Raw genomic sequence first — 18,047 nt, forward strand, 5'->3', positions numbered from 1 at the left:
AAAAGGATTGGTAGGCAGCCCCGCACCTTGGTGGGGTAAACGCCCACAAAACAAAGCACATGGAACAAAGGCGAGCCAGTGACACCCAGACACTTTTTAACATACATTTGATGTCGTGGATTCTCAGTTTGACTTCTCGGTTGTCAGTTCTACATGCACCAGTAGTCCACTGGACGTTTGGAAGAGAACTTGCTGGAGTTGCGGAGCATCCTACACCTACTCTGTCAGTGGCCAGGAAGACTGCTGATGTTGCCTGACATGATGGCGGTTGTGTAAGATGTTGAAAGCTGCTGACAGACATGACTGCTTTTAGAGTTTGTACAATGGGGTGGCAGGACCTCCTTGACGTGTGGTTTTTAAGTGTACCTAAGAAGCAGCCATAAAAGTTGACGGCCTTTCTCTGACTCCCATTCCCCCATTTCCGAATGTTGTCTTGCATGTGAATGTGGTAATCGCCAATCTGACCCCAGGCTGACAGACACCATAGATGTACAGTAGCCTCTCCTCTAAAAGCAGACCCTACTCCAAAATGTTACTCGGCCATTCTTAGAAGATGGAATCGATCAAACGATTGATGACGGTACTGCAAGCACCTTTCCGTGCTGCTCCCATCATTCCCAGCAGAGTGTTCCGTCAGGTTTTCTTTAGTATGTGGCCCTCTAGTGGTAGCGCTGAGTGTGACATTCAAGCTCATTTTATTTTTTTTTTGGTGTGTACCAGTCTTTTGTGCTGTCCCATGCTGGGTGTTCATTCACATTTGAGCTCTTCTTCTAGGCGCAGTTGCACAGCATATTTGTCACATCTCATTGAGCTTCAGGAACTTTTACCTTTTGGAGGGTCTCCGAGCTGTGGAATTCGTTTCTTATGTTCGAGATTTTCTTTTCAATTCCTCCTGCCTTTTTAGGGGGTAAAATCTCAGCAAAATGTGACTTGGCATAACCACTGCTTTAGTCCAAAGATCTAGCCTGAATTTTCTCGACTAAAGCTGAGCTGCATGTTGATAACACTTAAGCGTGTGATTTTGCTCGTAGTGTTTGCTGTAGTTGAGCACAAAAAAAGGCATTTTTAGAAGTAGTCAAAGTGAAGAGTGAATTAAAGTTTTTGTAGTTAAAACAAAAAAATGATTGCAAATGAAATCTGTTTGCTTCAGCTCTGTGAAAAGCCAGATATTGCATGTCCGCAAAAAAAACCGATTTGCAGTCCTGTGGACGTTGGACTGGATGGAGGCGGTGAAATCTTTAATATTTCATGCTGTCAAAATTCACTAGCATTCTCTAGTAAGGGGGTGGAGGGGCACAATAGGGCATGATGGGATATTTGACTTCACCTGACCTCTTTGAAACTCTGCCTGCACTGTTCTGTTTATCTCATTTTCTTTAATATTTTTGATTGTCACATTATATTTGTTGTCATGTGATGATCACTTTTTTAACCGTACTACTCTTGTTTTGCAGTAGCCTTTGATTTGTTATATTTTACATTTAAGGGATTTATACTTGGACCAAATGTACATTTGTGGTGGTACGGACTTCTTGATTAATGTATAGATAATGTCAGATATGCTGTTTTAAAGATTGATGTAATTAGTGTTGGCTTCCAGTCAAAAACTACCGTGAACATCAGCAACGTTTTGTCTTACAGAAGTTCGATGCAGCGAGAAGTCCAAGCAGAATGGCTCACTAAAAAGATTACAATATGCAAGCTTTCAAGGCAACTTAGGCCCCTTCTTCAGGCAAGATTCTCACTACGTTCATAATGGCTAACACGGTACAACACCCTACTACTACAGAAGTTCAGTGCGAAATCCTACAGAAAATGTTGTTGTAGGATGAAAACGTTATGAAATGAGTTCATTGAGCGACCCTATCATGTTCATCTTTTATAGGCATAGCTTATAAATATACCAGTAATGGCGTACAGCACGATAGCGTGCAGTGAATACACTTGACTTGAGCATTCCGAGTTTCCCTCCTCTTTCTCCGTCTCTGTTTATCATTCGTTTGCTCAGAGGTTGATGCGCTTGCTGCTTCCTGAGCAGCTCTTCTTTTCTCCACCCTAGCGCCCCACTGCTTCTCTTCTTTCGTCGCCATCTTTTCGCGTTAAAACTTATTAAGTTAGTTTTTGTGTCGCAATTACTTAGTATGTTTCATTTAAGCTGGCACTTAAGTCTTCAATCAGCCTCAAGAATGATTAGTGAAGGTGGTAGGGAATGAGAACGGCGCACATATACATGCGCCGCACGGCCAAGAGTTGATTCTACAATTAAAATAAAAAAATGAAAGAGTAATAAAATTCATCACCTCGAAAGCGGACAGTAGAGGTCACGTAGTATATGTGTACCAAATTTGAAGTCAATTGGTGAAACGGTTTGCGAAACTACATGTGGTTTTAAAATCCTGGACAGACAAACGAACATCCACGGTAGCGTATTATATAAGAAGATAATATATTTGAAACCCTCGTATCTTGTCCGTCCCATCATCCTACATGCCCTTGTTCTAATCCAAAAATACAACTGTGTGTAATTACTGAATAAAATCCACCTGTTCCATATCACAGTAGCGGCGATTGTTACGCATTTGACACAAGTGATGTTTATAAAGCTGTTCACGGAGCCACTGCATATGTAGCAAAGCTGCTTTGTGTTGGTTATGCCATAAAACATTTACTGTTCTTTTCTCCCAAAGAAAACCGTATTCTAGTTCACCTTTTCACCAGATGCACGTGTTTTCTGTTTTAACTACAGGATCCTAATCGGACGATTCACACTGACAATCCTGACTTGACGCCGTGTTTTCAGAGCACCGTTCTGGCCTGGATTCCATGTATATATTTATGGATCACGCTGCCCTTCTACCTCCTCAGTCTCAAGAAGAACAATAAAGGGTACATTGCGATGTCCCTACTCAACAGATTTAAAACGGTAAGTAACAGTAAAACTGTTCCTGCATTCATCTTCACCATTCGGTTTATTAGTTTTCTTCTTGCTGTGAGGATTTTATTCGTATTGAACTTCTCCTTTTAGATATGCAAGTGTCTGTCCTGCAGGGGGCGCTAGCTCCCTGGTTGGAATAAGTTCTTTTGTAATTGTGGCATTTTACATAACCCAAAACTATACAGATATGATATTAAAAGGCAATACCCCTCCCTTAGTAATACGGCGGTAAGAAATCACATAGGAGAAATAACTTGGATTTCTTTAATAATGATTTATGCAGCATAACAGACGAGGAAGCCATGACAAGACTATTACCGAAGTGGGAGCTCAATGTATATAGTCTGCCATTTCCGTTGCTGTGCTGGAAGGATTTTCAGGATCGGATGACTATATATCTGTCAATCGGCTTCAAAGGTGTGCCGGGCAATGTGCCAAGGCTTTATACTCTCTCTCCATGCGTAGGCCAAAACTTAGGCGAATCATGCCATTCCAAACAAGGAAAAGAAGATCCAATGTCATGCTGACTCTGACACGCAGCAATAGTCCACGTCGTCCATTTCGCATTTGTCCTTAACTTGTCTTGTCTTATCTTATCTTAAGATGCTTGCCTAGCAATTCTAAATGGTGACTTTGTGTTAGTTGTACATGTGAGAAGAAGAGCAAAGCAGATTTAAAATATCTGCACAGAGCACAGTGACATATTAAACTTATATTCTGAATACAAAGTGTCGCTGCGTTTTCCCAAAAGTACCAAAGTTCAGCAGCTCTAGCATAAGAAATGGGATTCAACAAAATCCTGATGTGCTGAAATGATTCCACTGACAAAATATCTTCGTTTTTTTTTTTTTTTAAGTTTTAGTTAAAATTCAAAGAAGAACAGTTCACATAAAAAAATTAAAATTTAAAATAGCAAAAAAAAAAAAAGTTCCGTTCAAAGCTTAAATCTTGTTACATTTCAAATTGTTACAAAGCACTTGAAAATGTTTCTGGACCATTTCAAGATGGTCCCATTTCTAAGCTGAAAATGGGTCTTTTAAGTCCCTGTGTACTGGGACCCTGCTATTCTAAACAACAGCTGACCCAATTAACACGCCGTATCGGTTAGAACAAGAAAGTTTTATCCCATACTAACTTACAGAGGGGCGAGACTATGCCATCGTCTATGACTATGAAAGAAATTTTATATTCTGTTCAAATTAAGCAAACAGTAATACGCGTTTAACTCAAAGCTTTAACTTTCTAAGATTGGCTCTTACAGTAAGTTATTCAACTTAATTAAACACAAAAAAGGTTTTATCGAACAAAAGGAACAAAGATTATTTGATACAATATTGTGGTATATAGAGTCCACAGCTCAGATTGAAGAGGCCAGTTTTTAAATAAATAATCGCCGCACTAGCGGTTTGAAGAGGGGGTGTGGTAGTGTGACCGGAGCGGTTCCTGGGCTCTGCGTGATGCGGGCGCTCCTCGCTTAAATACACGGGTGAGGAGTCGTCCGCATCCGTAATTGACAATTCGTATATACAGTGGAACCTCGGGTCACGACCGTAATTCGTTCCAAAACTCTGGTCGCAACCCGATTTGGTCGTGACTCGAACTAATTTCCCCCATAGGATTGTATGCAAATACAATTAATCCATTCCGGACCGTATGAACTGTATGTAAATATATTTTTTTAAAGATTTTTAAGTACAAAAATAGTTAATTATACCATAGAATGCACAGTGTAATAGTAAACTAAATGTAAAAACATTGAATAACACTGAGAAAACCTTGAACAGAGAAAAGTAACATTGCAGGAGTTCACATTCCAGCCTTATGAACCGCTCACTATAAACACTTTTTTTTTTTTTTTTTAATGAGTTTTAAGCACAGGGAAAAAAATTAAAATGTGAAAAATCCTTAATTTATACAAAAACTGACCATAAACAATCAAGAAAATTAACCTTGCAGCAAATCGCCATGAGTCTTCCTGGGTTTCTCGCGTAACATCACCTCGCTTACACTATCCCTTGAAAGTTGCTTCTCGCTCAGCCACACTAGCAACAGTCTTCCACCTCTTCCAGCACTTGAGGCCTCTGTTTAGTTAACACTGTAACTCCTTTTGCAACATCAACTGCTTTAATGGCCTCTTTCTGCTTTGGAATAGTCGAAATCGTAGATTTTGACGACTTGTACTTGGCGGCAAGATCAGTAACACGAACGCCACGCTCATACTTTTCAATAATTTCTTTCTTTAATTCGATTTCTATTTTCTTCGAACCTTTCTTCTCACCAACACTACTACTCGTCACTTGCTAAGAGGCCGTGGTTAATTGCAAAATTAATGCAAAAGCACATGAAATGGAGCACAAAGAGTTGACAGCGAATGCACGCACGTCTGACCGAGAACAATGTACAGGGAGAGATTAAACACATGCGGAAATCATCGGTGCGTACAAACCGGAAGAGAAACTGGCTTGTTCGTCACCTGAGTGTCGTGAACAGATGCAAAAGTTTGACAAACTTTTTGGTCGTAACCCGATTTGTACGTGTTCCAAGACGTTCGTGACCTGAGGTTCCACTGTATACTATTCGGTTTGTTATTTTCTCTGTTCTTGTCTTTTTTACCTCTTATGCCTCACACTGAGTCGACTGCACCTTCAGTTTCGTTGTTCCTTTGTAAAAGTGACAATGACAATAAAGATCCATCTATCTATTTGAACTGCTAATCGCCACACCGGAGCCATGTCCCCATTATATATAGTAGGAGCATGAGTACGGAGGGGAAAGGAAAAAGAAAAAGAACGTGAACGGAAGTTAAGGGCAGGAAGGAGAAAGTCGGTGTGTGTGAGAGTAGAAGGCAGCTGAGCAGTGAGCCCTAGCGGGGTGTTTGGCTGGCATCCGGGGGCAGTCGATAGTGGTCGCTCCCGCTGAGCGTTAGTGAGGAGCAGGAGTGACCGGAAGGAGGATGGCTCACCACATAAGGAGACTTGGGAAGTGAAAGCCCCAGCGTGAGTGCCCTGGTCGCTGGGGAGACAAGGTCACAGTCTAGTGAAGCCCACCAGAGCCAGAGATTGGAAAGGCGAACAGACCAACAGAAGGCAGAGAAGGTCAACTGCAGGTAGGGTGACTCCCCTGGTGCATAGCCTGGACGGGAGAAGCACTGGAGTCGCTAGTAGAAAGAAGGCACCGGGCTTTGCGCTTTAAAAGACTGCTTCCAGCCATTGTTTTTCTGGATTTATTTATTGGATTTTAGCCTCCATGTTTTTCACTTGTTTTTAATGGATTCTTTATTTATTGAACTATTTATTTAGACACTGTTTGTTTTTGGTTTTGTTTTAAATAAAAGTACTTTGCACATTTTGCACCATCCCCTTGCTTCGTTGTCGATGTCTTCACTGTCCAGCTCATCCGGTTACATTACCGATGGTGTCGGGTTCGAGAGCTCCCCAGAATCCAGGTGGTAGCGTGGAGCAGAACCCGCATCGTCACAAATATGAGAAGTTCCCTTTTAAATTCAAGCTAAACAGGTCTGCAACAGAGGCCTAAAGATAAGTTTTTGGTATTTTTCAAGTCACAGTTATTTCTTCACAAACGTGGTATACTGAATATGCATTTGCCGCGTAAAATTGTGTTCTAAAGTTAAGCATTTTCTATCATTTAAATATATATTTTACCCACACTTTTACAGTAGAGAATGTGGGAGACAAATTGGAATCCCCAGAAGACGACCCACACAAACCTGAAGACGCAGTGCAGTTTTCACACAGACGGCATCTGGCCGCTGGATTTGAACCCAGGAATGTGAATCTTTTATTTTATTTCTTCACCATCCCATTGTATGCTGTTTTCTTTGCAGGCTTTTGGCGTGCTGCTGTGGCTGGTCTGCTGGGTAGATCTCTTCTACACATTTTATGAGCATTCAAGAGATGAGGTGAAAGCTACGGTTTTCTTTGTCACACCTCTGATAATTGGAGCCACCATGGTTTGTACCCATTTTTATTTCTACTTGCCTTGCATGATTTGATATTTATGATAAAGTTCTGGGCTTGCTTAAATACCTTTTGAGATCTGCCTGAATGCCTAAGTGGTCTGCAAATTACTAGTCGTTTATCTTTTTGTTAAAGCCTGATGACCGTTCCATGCAGGGCTGTCATTCCAGCACCATTCACTACGCTCACCTCAGTGCTCTAGTTGTTTCAATTTCTAAATGAAGGCCAGGTCCAGCAAATTTGAAAAAAACTGGTTTTACCCACAAATTGAATGTCTAACAAGCAGCAAGAGCATCCTTGGCTGTCTTTGAGGCCAGTGCAGCTACTGGATTGGAACTTGACAAAGCTGTTTTCACCTTGCATGACCTGATAATGAAACGCATGGAGCAGTGTGTGGGAAAAGACCGCATCGGAAACTGCTAGTGGAGGAGGATTGGGAGAACAAGCGTCACAAGGGAAGAGTGCCTGTTAAAATTGCAACTTAAAAGTGTCATTCTAAGAACATCTTTAAAAGGACTGAGTAAATAAATACAGTGGTATCAATCCAATCTCGTAGCAGGCCATAAAACAGAAATGTCAGGCAGCATTCAGTAGACGTTTACTTCCAGTTGTGGGTACCAAGGCCCAGTCCTGCCAACAATGTGTTAAAAAATCACAATAAAATGCAACTAGCCATTGTAATGCAGAAGATCAGCCTGGCTACAGACAGACACACAGCCCAACAATGTCCAGAACACACACGTTTCTTGTTCTTTGGCACAGCACAATGCACAAATCCCAGTAAAGCTCTGTCCTTTCTTCTTTTCCCTGACTGCCTCTTCTCCTCTGTCTTCTTCCTCCCGACTCCGGCTCGCTTGCCTCTTTTATACCACACCCAGAAGTGCTCCAGGTCCTCCTCGATCAAGTTCTGGCAGCACGGCTCCGGAACTGTACCAGGCGCCCCCTGGTGGTGGCCACGGGCCCACGCAGGGTTGAGCTTCTAAGCTCCAGTCCCGTGACTCCGATGTAAACCAGGGGGGCTGCCCTCTTATATCCCGGGGGAGGTACTGCTGGTGATATGTCCTCAAGTCCTCTCCTCGAAAGGGCATCCCGGCCGGGCAAAGTCCCTGGCCATCTGTCACAGTAATAAGTCCATGAAACATACAAAGCTGTCTTAGCAAGAGGCACTGAGCGAGTGTTTGGCTGTTCCTACCTAGAGTTGGCAGCAAGATGGTCTTCATCTTTATTTTCTGTATCATTCAGAGGAAAGGTACAACAGTGTTTACTCCTTGCATATTTAAATGGAGTGATGAGAATCATTAAGTGGCACGGCAGCAGGTGCCTTCATTTTTAAGTCACAAACTGAAAATTTGAATCTGCTGGACTGTGCAAGTGTGGCGCATACAACAGCGAATGGTTGCTGAATTGTAAAATATTTACGGTAAAAACCTAGTAGTGAACAGCACAGTAGTTGAAACATTTCATTCAAAGGCCATTTTGAATGACTGAATGTCTTTAGTGCTTTAGTTGTTTGGATTCACAACCTTTGCTGTGTTTTTGGCCATAATAATCCTCCACACAGTTTGCGTTTTATCTATTTTTTTAATAACTTCGTCCTAATTAACTGTTGAAGATTTTGATCATGCTGTCCTATTTTTGGATATGTCTCCTATGTAACACTTCAGCAGTGGGGTCAAGCAGAGTATCTCTCCATCCATCCATAAAGTGACATTTTTTCCTTCATGTCTCTGGTGGCTCTTCCTATGATTGTCAGTAGACCAATTGGGAGAGCATGGGGGGGTCATGAGGTCACTGGAAAGGGGTGTGTGACACAAAAGGACGAAGGTCCAAGTCTTCAGAGTCCTGGTGCTTCCTGTCTTGCTATGTGGTTTCGAGACATGGGGCATTTCGGAAGGGTGGGACTGGACCGCATGTCTGCCAGGAGGGTTGCCAACCGGGATCCTGAGCTGTTTCGTCCTGTGGTGGGTGAGGCAACGTGCGGTACCAGTGCAGGCTGCCCAACCTGACCTGACCTGACATATTGAAATGTAAACTTAAAACGCATCTGTTTGAAATGGCTTTGTTTGGTTTTAATTTTTATATCTTATGTTTCAAGTGGTTTATAATGTGTCTTTTTATTTTATTTATTGTTTGTTTGTTTGGTGTCCTTGAGTTCTCAGAAAGGCGCCTTGTATAAGTAAAACCTATTAGTATTATTATTATTATTATTATTATATGCCTGGATGATGACTAAAAAGTGAGTGAGTTACGTCATCATATCGTGTCTTTTCAAAACTTCTTCATACATTGCAGTGCCTCTCTTTCAGTAGTAGGACCCTTGCTATTTCAAAGGAGAAAACTTGCAGTATCTCTGTTTGTTTGCTTTACCCCATTTTAATTTAGAGCCTGTTTATTCACAACTAAACCAGTATGTTTTTTTTTTTTTACCTTGTTTTAGTTTTGTGACGATTCAAAACCAGTGATTTCCTCTTTTAGTTTTAAACCACTGCATTAAGGGTTTTAATTCTTACCCGTATTCTTAACCAGCCATCAGTTAATGATGAGGTGCAAATGACAAAGTAGCCAGCAGCTCTCCAGCTAATGTGCTTCCATTTAAATGTGTGCACATGAATCATGAAGTACCTGTGTTAATGCAGTGTTGGGAAATAATAAATGAGAGAGAAGGGAAGGACCAAATATGGGTAATGTTCTCGGAAAATGAAACAAACGTACAATGTGATGAAAGATTTGTTTTGGAAGAACGAAAGCAGTAACAAGTCATCGAATTAAATTCCAGGTTTCATTATCCGCTAGGCCTTCCTTCTGATTACGAAACTGGTTGGAGTGAAAACCTGCAGCCACTGTGGCCCTCCAGGACCAGAGTTGAGTACCCCTGATCTGGAGTGATACTACGGTGTTAACACTGCCAAGACTCAGAAGAGCTTTACATTGCTGCTGATTTGTATTTAATAGGCAAAGAACGGAAGCAGGACAAGTTTCAAGTTGGCAAAGCCCAGGAGCATGGGAAAAGCAACTATAGAGTCGCAGCGCAATACGGTATCTTCATCTGCAATTAAACCAAAACCAAAAGTCAGTCTTCATCAATAACCAGCACTTGGAGGTGTACAGTAATAACTATCTTTAGGCCCTCTTCTTCCTCTCATGCTTTACCACTGCAGTATTTTAAAATCAGAATTTGGTGAGCATACGGTTAACAACGGTTCAGTGAAAATGAAGTAAACAATCAATACATTTTTGTGCTTCTTATTTTTCTGATACGAGGCACTTCACTAGGCATTGACTCTTTTTTACAAAAAGCTATAACGGGAATAAAAGATTTAAATGTCAAACGGAAGGGGTGCTTCATCTAAGCAGCTGAGAAACCCAAACATCTTAAAAGTGGTGACATTGTAATTTTGGGCCATATAATGAATTAAAAATCATTGAGGGTAGTGAATGTGACAGATTGTTGTAGCTTTGTGTTATGTAAAAATAACTCTTATGTTGGAGTGATTAGTTTTGACTTCAGGAGCTCGCACACAATGATTTAACAGAAGCTTTGTGGTGAATTCAAAAATAGGACATTTTTCTGTGTGTGTGCAAGAGAGCCAATCCCATCCTGTTGTTGTGGATCATAAAACGTACATGTGCCACCTCCAGTGCCTGTGTACATCTTTTGACTTGTTGTGTTTCTTGAGTTCAATTGGTCAATAATAATAACAACCCTGTCTATTACAATACAGAGTTAGACAAATTTAAACTTTGTAATAGGCGCCCTGTGATCATTTTTATTTAGCTACACACATTTGTATTATGGTGCAATTCAATTTTACTTACAATGCCCATTGAATGCATGTTCACATCATGGGTTTCTGTTAAAACAATAGTATATTCTGTTTATCCTAAGAGAGTGCAGCATTTAGTGTCCGTTTCAAAAGCATTAAAACAAATTGTGGTGGAACAATGTTTTTTGCAACACAGCTGAATTTCATGCCTTTCCCTAGTGTTAATTATTTACTTTAACACCATGAATCATAAAAAAATATAATGTAGGCTGATCAGAAATGTTTTTTTCAGCAACATAATTCATCCCTTTTCAAAATACAACAGCCGTCTTGGATGCCGTGGCATTATGTGGGCAGAGTGATTTAGAGTGAAAGAATATTTTGTGCAAAAGGCAACTGTTTCGTGAAGAAGGTAACTAACTCAGAATAAACAAGTGAGGACAACCTTTTTTTTCCTTTGATATTTTTCATCTCCACTACTATATATGTATAGATGTGTGTGTGTGTGTGTATGTGTATATATATATATATATATATATATATATATATATACATATATATATATATATATATATATATACAGTGGTGTGAAAAACTATTTGCCCCTTCCTGATTTCTTATTCTTTTGCATGTTTGTCACACAAAATGTTTCTGATCATCAAACACATTTAACCATTAGTCAAATATAACACAAGTAAACACAAAATGCAGTTTTTAAATGATGGTTTTATTATTTAGGGAGAAAAAATCCAAACCCACATGGCCCTGTGTGAAAAAGTAATTGCCCCTTGTTAAAAAATCACCTAACTGTGGTGTATCACACCTGAGTTCAATTTCCTGATTACTGCCACACCTGTTTCAATCAAGAAATCACTTAAATAGGAGCTGCCTGACACAGAGTAGTAGACCAAAAGCACCTCAAAAGATCCAAAGAAATTCAGGAACAAATGAGAACAGAAGTAATTGAGATCCATCAGTCTGGTAAAGGTTATAAAGCCATTTCTAAAGCTTTGGGACTCCAGTGAACCACAGTGAGAGCCATTATCCACAAATGGCAAAAACATGGAACAGTGGTGAACCTTCCCAGGAGTGGCCGGCCGACCAAAATTACCCCAAGAGCGCAGAGACGACTCATCCGAGAGGTCACAAAGACCCCAGGACAACGTCTAAAGAACTGCAGGCCTCACTTGCCTCAATTAAGGTCAGTGTTCACGACTCCACCATAAGAAAGAGACTGGGCAAAACGGCCTGCATGGCAGATTTCCAAGACGCAAACCACTGCTAAGCAAAAAGAACATTAGGGCTCGTCTCAATTTTGCTAAGAAACATCTCAATGATTGCCAAGACTTTTGGGAAAATACCTTGTGGACTGATGAGACAAAAGTTGAACTTTTGGAAGGCAAATGTCCGTTACATCTGGCGTAAAAGGAACACAGCATTTCAGAAAAAGAACATCATACCAACAGTAAAATATGGTGGTGGTAGTGTGATGGTCTGGGGTTGTTTTGCTGCTTCAGGACCTGGAAGGCTTGCTGTGATAGATGGAACCATGAATTCTACTGTCTACCAAAAAATCCTGAAGGAGAATGTCCGGCCATCTGTTCATCAACTCAAGCTGAAGCGATCTTGGGTGCTGCAACAGGACAATGACCCAAAACACACCAGCAAATCCACCTCTGAATGGCTGAAGAAAAACAAAATGAAGACTTTGGAGTGGCCTAGTCAAAGTCCTGACCTGAATCCAATTGAGATGCTATGGCATGACCTTAAAAAGGCGCTTCATGCTAGAAAACCCTCAAATAAAGCTGAATTACAACAATTCTGCAAAGATGAGTGGGCCAAAATTCCTCCAGAGCTGTAAAGACTCATTGCAAGTTATCACAAACGCTTGATTGCAGTTATTGCTGCTAAGGGTGGCCCAACCAGTTATTAGGTTCAGGGGGCAAATAGTTTTTCACACAGGGCCATGTAGGTTTGAAATTTTTTTTTCTCCCTAAATAATAAAAACCATCATTTAAAAACTGCATTTTGTGTTTACTTGTGTTATATTTGACTAATGGTTAAATGTGTTTGATGATCAGAAACATTTTGTGTGACAAACATGCAAAAGAATAAGAAATCAGGAAGGGGGCAAATAGTGGTCCTAAAGTCCAGAATCACTTGTTTGGTCTTTTTGGTATTTAAGACCAGGTTGTTGGTGTTGTGCCATGCTGTCAGATTCTGAACCTCTTCCCTATATGCAGCTCCATTGTTGTCCGTTACAAGCCCAGTGACAGTCGTATCATGCACAAATTTAACAATAATGTTTGATTGGTGGATGGGTTGGCAGTCATGGGTGAAGAGTACGTAGAAAAGGGGACTTAGTACACATTCTTATGGCACACCAGTGCTTAGGGTAAGAGTGGAGGATGTGTGTTTGCCCATCCTGACAGACAGGGAGCGGTTGGTGAGAAAATCCAGTAACCAGTTGCATATGGATGGACCAAGTCCTAGTGCATAGAGTTTTTGGATCAGCTGGTTAGGTATGATGGGGTTAAATGCAGAGCTGTAGTCAATGAAGAGCATCCTAACATAGGTGTTGGGCTTTTCCAGGTGCGAGAGGGCAGCATTTAGAGCCACACAGATGGCGTCCTCAGTTGATCTGTTTGACCGATAGGCAAACTGCTGTTGGTCTAGATCAGCTGGGATGGAGGGTTTGATGTGGGTGATTACCAGTCGTTCAAAGAACTTTGCAATGACAGGGTGAGAGCGACTGGTCGATAGTCATTAAGACAGGTTATCCTTGTTTTTTTGGAAACGGGTACAATAGTTGTGGACTTCAGGCACAAGGGGACTACACCTGAGGGGAGAGAGGGGTTGAATAAGTGTGTAAATACCTCTGCCAATTGGTCGGCTCAGGCCTGGAGCACATGTACTTGCACATTATCAGGACCTGCTGCCTTCCTTGTATTGATGTTTTCGAGTGCCCGCCGCACATCATGTATGTGTACGACCACAGGCTGTGAGTCTGACTGGAGGCTGGTTATTGTCCTTATCAAACCGTGCAAAGAAACTGTTAAGTTCCTCTGCTAGGTTGGCATTGTCATTGATGTGGCTGCATAAGTGAGATCATATCTCCAAAAGCCGTCCAGCAGATTCAAATGCATTTTTTTTTTTTTTTGCCCCGAACACGTGTCAGTCATATCTTTTAAACCCAATGCTTCAAATATCATCTTATTATATACAAATCCGTTTTGCATACTTTTACACATTGTTTTGACTTCTTATATGTCTTTTTCTTTATATTGGCATTGAGAGGAAAAGAAGAAAAATACCTCCAAAGTGCTTTTCAATTTGTGGCACAAAGCATCAAGACCATCAAAATGATTGTCGTTTGTCTGCAAATCCCATTCAGCTGAAGGGCTGTGTGTTCTGGCGATGACAATAATACAATGGCAGTAAATACCAGTCCCAAGAGACCAACTCATTTCATGCATGTGAACATAATTTATGATGATGATGATGGTGACTTTTTTTTATTAAAAGGGCTATTGCACTTTATAGTATCTAAAAATTTTCCCCTTACTGATTCCCTGAGTTTATTGAATTTTCAAAATTTGTTAAATGAATCGTCCATTTAATTCAGAACTGGAGTCTGTTTTTGGCAGCATCAGGTGCAAAATTAAATCCTGCCCCGGCTGGGGGCATCAGCCCTTTATAGAGCGTTCCCTGCATCTCTCAAACACACACACACACACACACTACAGTTGCCATGTTCAATGACATATAAGCCTTGAAATATGGGAACAAAATGGGAGTGTACATGGGTTTGTAAATTGTTTCTAGGAAGTTTGGTGTCATCTTTATTAAATGGAAGAATGTAAAAGGTGCCAGTCGACTGTCAAACACAACTTTTCCAGGTGTAGGGTGACTTCTTAATGCTTTAAAAGTGAATGTCAGCTCTGTTCTGCTATTGTGCCGAAAAGCCTTTTCAGCTGCAGTGTATTTTAAGTTGAAAAAATCTCCAAAGAGGAGGTCAATATTTAAATGCACTTTGCCTTATGTAAGTGTTGGTTGGAAAAACTCCAGGTTCCATGAAATATTCGGGTGCTTTTCTTTATTTTTGTTTTTGTTTGTTCTTTATTTATTTCACCGTATACAGTTTCTTATATTAGGAAATTGTTAGTTTTCACATCAGAGCACGTGGTCAGCCATTGTACAGCGGCCCTGGAGCAAGTGCAGGTCAAGGGCCCAGCAGAGTAGGATCCCCCAACAGGTATTTGAAATGGCAACCTTCTGGATACCAGTGCAGACCCTTCGCCCCAGAGCCACAGTGGTAGGCATGTCAAGGTAGAACTTTAATACAAAGAAGAGAAATGTTTGAAGAATTCTAGTGGCAAGTATTCGCTTCATATGTTGTTCAGAACTACTAACCGGGATCCATTTTTGTCTTTTATAGCTAGTTGCCACATTTCTGATCCAGTATGAACGGCTAAAAGGGGTGCAGTCTTCTGGAGTCCTTTTTATATTTTGGCTTTTATCTGTACTTGCTGCAATTATTCCGTTCAGGTCCAAGATCATGGAAACTACAGCCAAGGTAGGAAGCTCTTTATCATGATTTGTTTGACTGAGTGCTATGGTAATATCATCTGTTGTTGTGTTGTTTTTTTTTTTTTAATTCCTATTCACTAAATGAACTTACTGTAAACCGATGAGTAGAAATCTATGCCATGATTGAATGACAGGGCAGCATGGTGGCGCAGTGGGTAGCGCTGCTTCCTCGCAGTTGGGAGACCCGGGTTCTCTTCCCAGGTCCTCCCTGCGTGGAGTTTGCATGATCTCCCCGTATCTGCGTGGGTTTCCTCCCACACTCCAAAGACATGCAGGTTCAGGTGGATTGGCGATCCTACATTGTCCCTAGTTGTGTATGTGTGTATGTGTGGGGTTTGTTTCCGTTTGTTTCCTGCCTTGAGCCCTGTGTTGGCTGGGATTGGCTCCAGCATACCCCCCGTGACCCTCTAGTTAGGATATAGCAGGCTGGATAATTAATGTGTGGATGGTTGATTGAATGACTGAATTTAATTGTCAGTACCGTATATGATTCTCATAGGCTGTTATTTTATTTATTTATTTATTTTTTAAATGAATGAACCAAGATATTTAAGGGAATGAAAACAATTTTTTGTAGGAGGGAAACCTTCTACAGACACTTAGCCCTCTTATTGCTAGCTTTTAGTAAATGGCGTCTGCCTCAACTTTAGGCAGTAAACCTGCAATATGCTTTTTAGTCTGACACATCAGCTTTGTGCAGTTCCTTCACATAAAACCAAGCTGGCAGCCATTATGAACAAAGCTGTACATCGTCTCATCGTCATCATTAAATACAAAGAGGACTGTTTGATTTATGTTAGGTAGATTGCCCAGAGGGGACTGGACTGGTGGTCTCGTGGTCTGGAATTCCTGCAGATTTTATTTTTTTTCTCCAGCTGTCTGGAGTTTTTTTTTTTTTTTTTGTCCACCCTGGCCATCGGACCTTACTTATTCTATGTTAATTAATGTTGACTTATGTTTATTTTTTATTGTGTCTTTTATTTTTCTGTTCTTCATTTTGTAAAGCACTTTGAGCTACATTTTTTTTGTGTATGAAAATGTGCTATATAAATAAATCTTGTTGTTGTTGTCTCTCTGACACGCCATCGCAGAGTACTTTGAGCTAAAGTATTCTGCAGAAGTTTGTCTAGAAACGCTTCTGGGGTGCCTTTACTGCAATGGCAATATGCCTTTGTAACGCCTCACTGCCACTGTGCCTGCTCTTTTTATCTTTAGCCAAACCTTTTCTTTTTAGCAATTCTTTTGTGTATTTGTTTGTTTAAAATATCTCTCTGTTATAAAATAAAGCTCATGATAAGGAGACAAGATGTGATTTTCTCATAGAGACCCTTATACGTCCCGTGAGACGAGTCCACGCCTGGGGCCAGAAATAAAGGACAAAGATTAGATGACAAAGTAGAACGTCATAAAGAATTCAAAAACGTTGGCGCGGCACACATGCAGAGCAGGTTAGAGATAAAGGATAAAAGGATAGTAAAGATTACATTAGCGCAAACAAACAAAAATTATTACTCTGTGAAATAACGGAACAGTGAAAAGAGATCAAATATATTGTTCAGATTTAAACTTTAAGTCGGAGACTTGTAGATCGTCTAATTCGTGTTGCCAGCGAGAATGAAAAGATTCCAAAAACGTTGCAGCGGTATGAAGTCCCTACTTACAACTATTTTCAAACAACACGGTCATCTAACCTCAGTCGTGTGAATACTTTAGGCAGACACACATCCTGCGCTCTCAGGTCATTAATTTTATCAGGACAATAATTTTATACGTTCTAGATGACACGTCAACGACTAAGCAAAGAAGAAAGAGCATGGACAAACGTTCAAAAAAGTCATTTTATTTATTAGAGAGAAAGAAATGATACTTTCTCACAGGAAGTAATACAGTGGTGTGAAAAACTATTTGCCCCTTCCTGATTTCTTATTCTTTTGCATGTTTGTCACACAAAATGTTTCTGATCATCAAACACATTTAACCATTAGTCAAATATAGCACAAGTAAACACAAAATGCAGTTTTTAAATGATGGTTTTATTATTTAGGAGGAAAAAAATCCAAACCTACATGGCCCTGTGTGAAAAGTAATTGCCCCTTGTTAAAAATAACCTAACTGTGGTGTATCACACCTGAGTTCAATTTCCGTAGCCACCCCAGGCCTGATTACTGCCACACCTGTTTCAATCAAGAAATCACTTAAATAGGAGCTGCCTGACACAGAGAAGTAGACCAAAAGCACCTCAAAAGCTAGACATCATGCCAAGATCCAAAGAAATTCAGGAACAAATGAGAACAGAAGTAATTGAGATCTATCAGTCTGGTAAAGGTTATAAAGCCATTTCTAAAGCTTTGGGACTCCAGCGAACCACAGTGAGAGCCATTATCCACAAATGGCAAAAACATGGAACAGTGGTGAACCTTCCCAGGAGTGGCCGGCCGACCAAAATTACCCCAAGAGCGCAGAGCGACTCATCCGAGAGGTCACAAAGACCCCAGGACAACGTCTAAAGAACTGCAGGCCTCACTTGCCTCAATTAAGGTCAGTGTTCACGACTCCACCATAAGAAAGAGACTGGCCTGCAAAACGGCCTGCATGGCAGATTTCCAAGTTGCAAACCACTGTTAAGCAAAAAGAACATCAGGGCTTGTCTCAATTTTGCTAAGAAACATCTCAATGATTGCCAAGACTTTTGGGAAAATACCTTGTGGACTGATGAGACAAAAGTTGAACTTTTGGAAGGCAAATGTCCAGTTATATCTGGCGTAAAAGGAACACAGCATT

At 40.7% G+C, this 18,047-nt stretch overlaps 1 protein-coding gene across 3 annotated transcripts in view; it reads left to right on the forward strand.

Moving 5' to 3' along the window:
- Positions 1-18,047, forward strand: part of abcc3 (ATP-binding cassette, sub-family C (CFTR/MRP), member 3) — a 151,380-nt gene that overhangs the window by 52,435 nt on the left and 80,898 nt on the right. For all 3 annotated transcript variants that reach the window (XM_039739515.1, XM_039739514.1, XM_039739513.1), the window contains exons 2-4: positions 2,747-2,923; positions 6,780-6,905; positions 15,115-15,252. In XM_039739515.1, coding sequence (XP_039595449.1) covers positions 2,747-2,923; positions 6,780-6,905; positions 15,115-15,252 — 441 coding nt within the window. The remainder of the gene's footprint in view (positions 1-2,746; positions 2,924-6,779; positions 6,906-15,114; positions 15,253-18,047) is intronic.

The sequence above is a fragment of the Polypterus senegalus genome, chromosome 17, assembly GCF_016835505.1.
Source record: "Polypterus senegalus isolate Bchr_013 chromosome 17, ASM1683550v1, whole genome shotgun sequence".
Taxonomy (NCBI): domain Eukaryota; kingdom Metazoa; phylum Chordata; class Cladistia; order Polypteriformes; family Polypteridae; genus Polypterus; species Polypterus senegalus.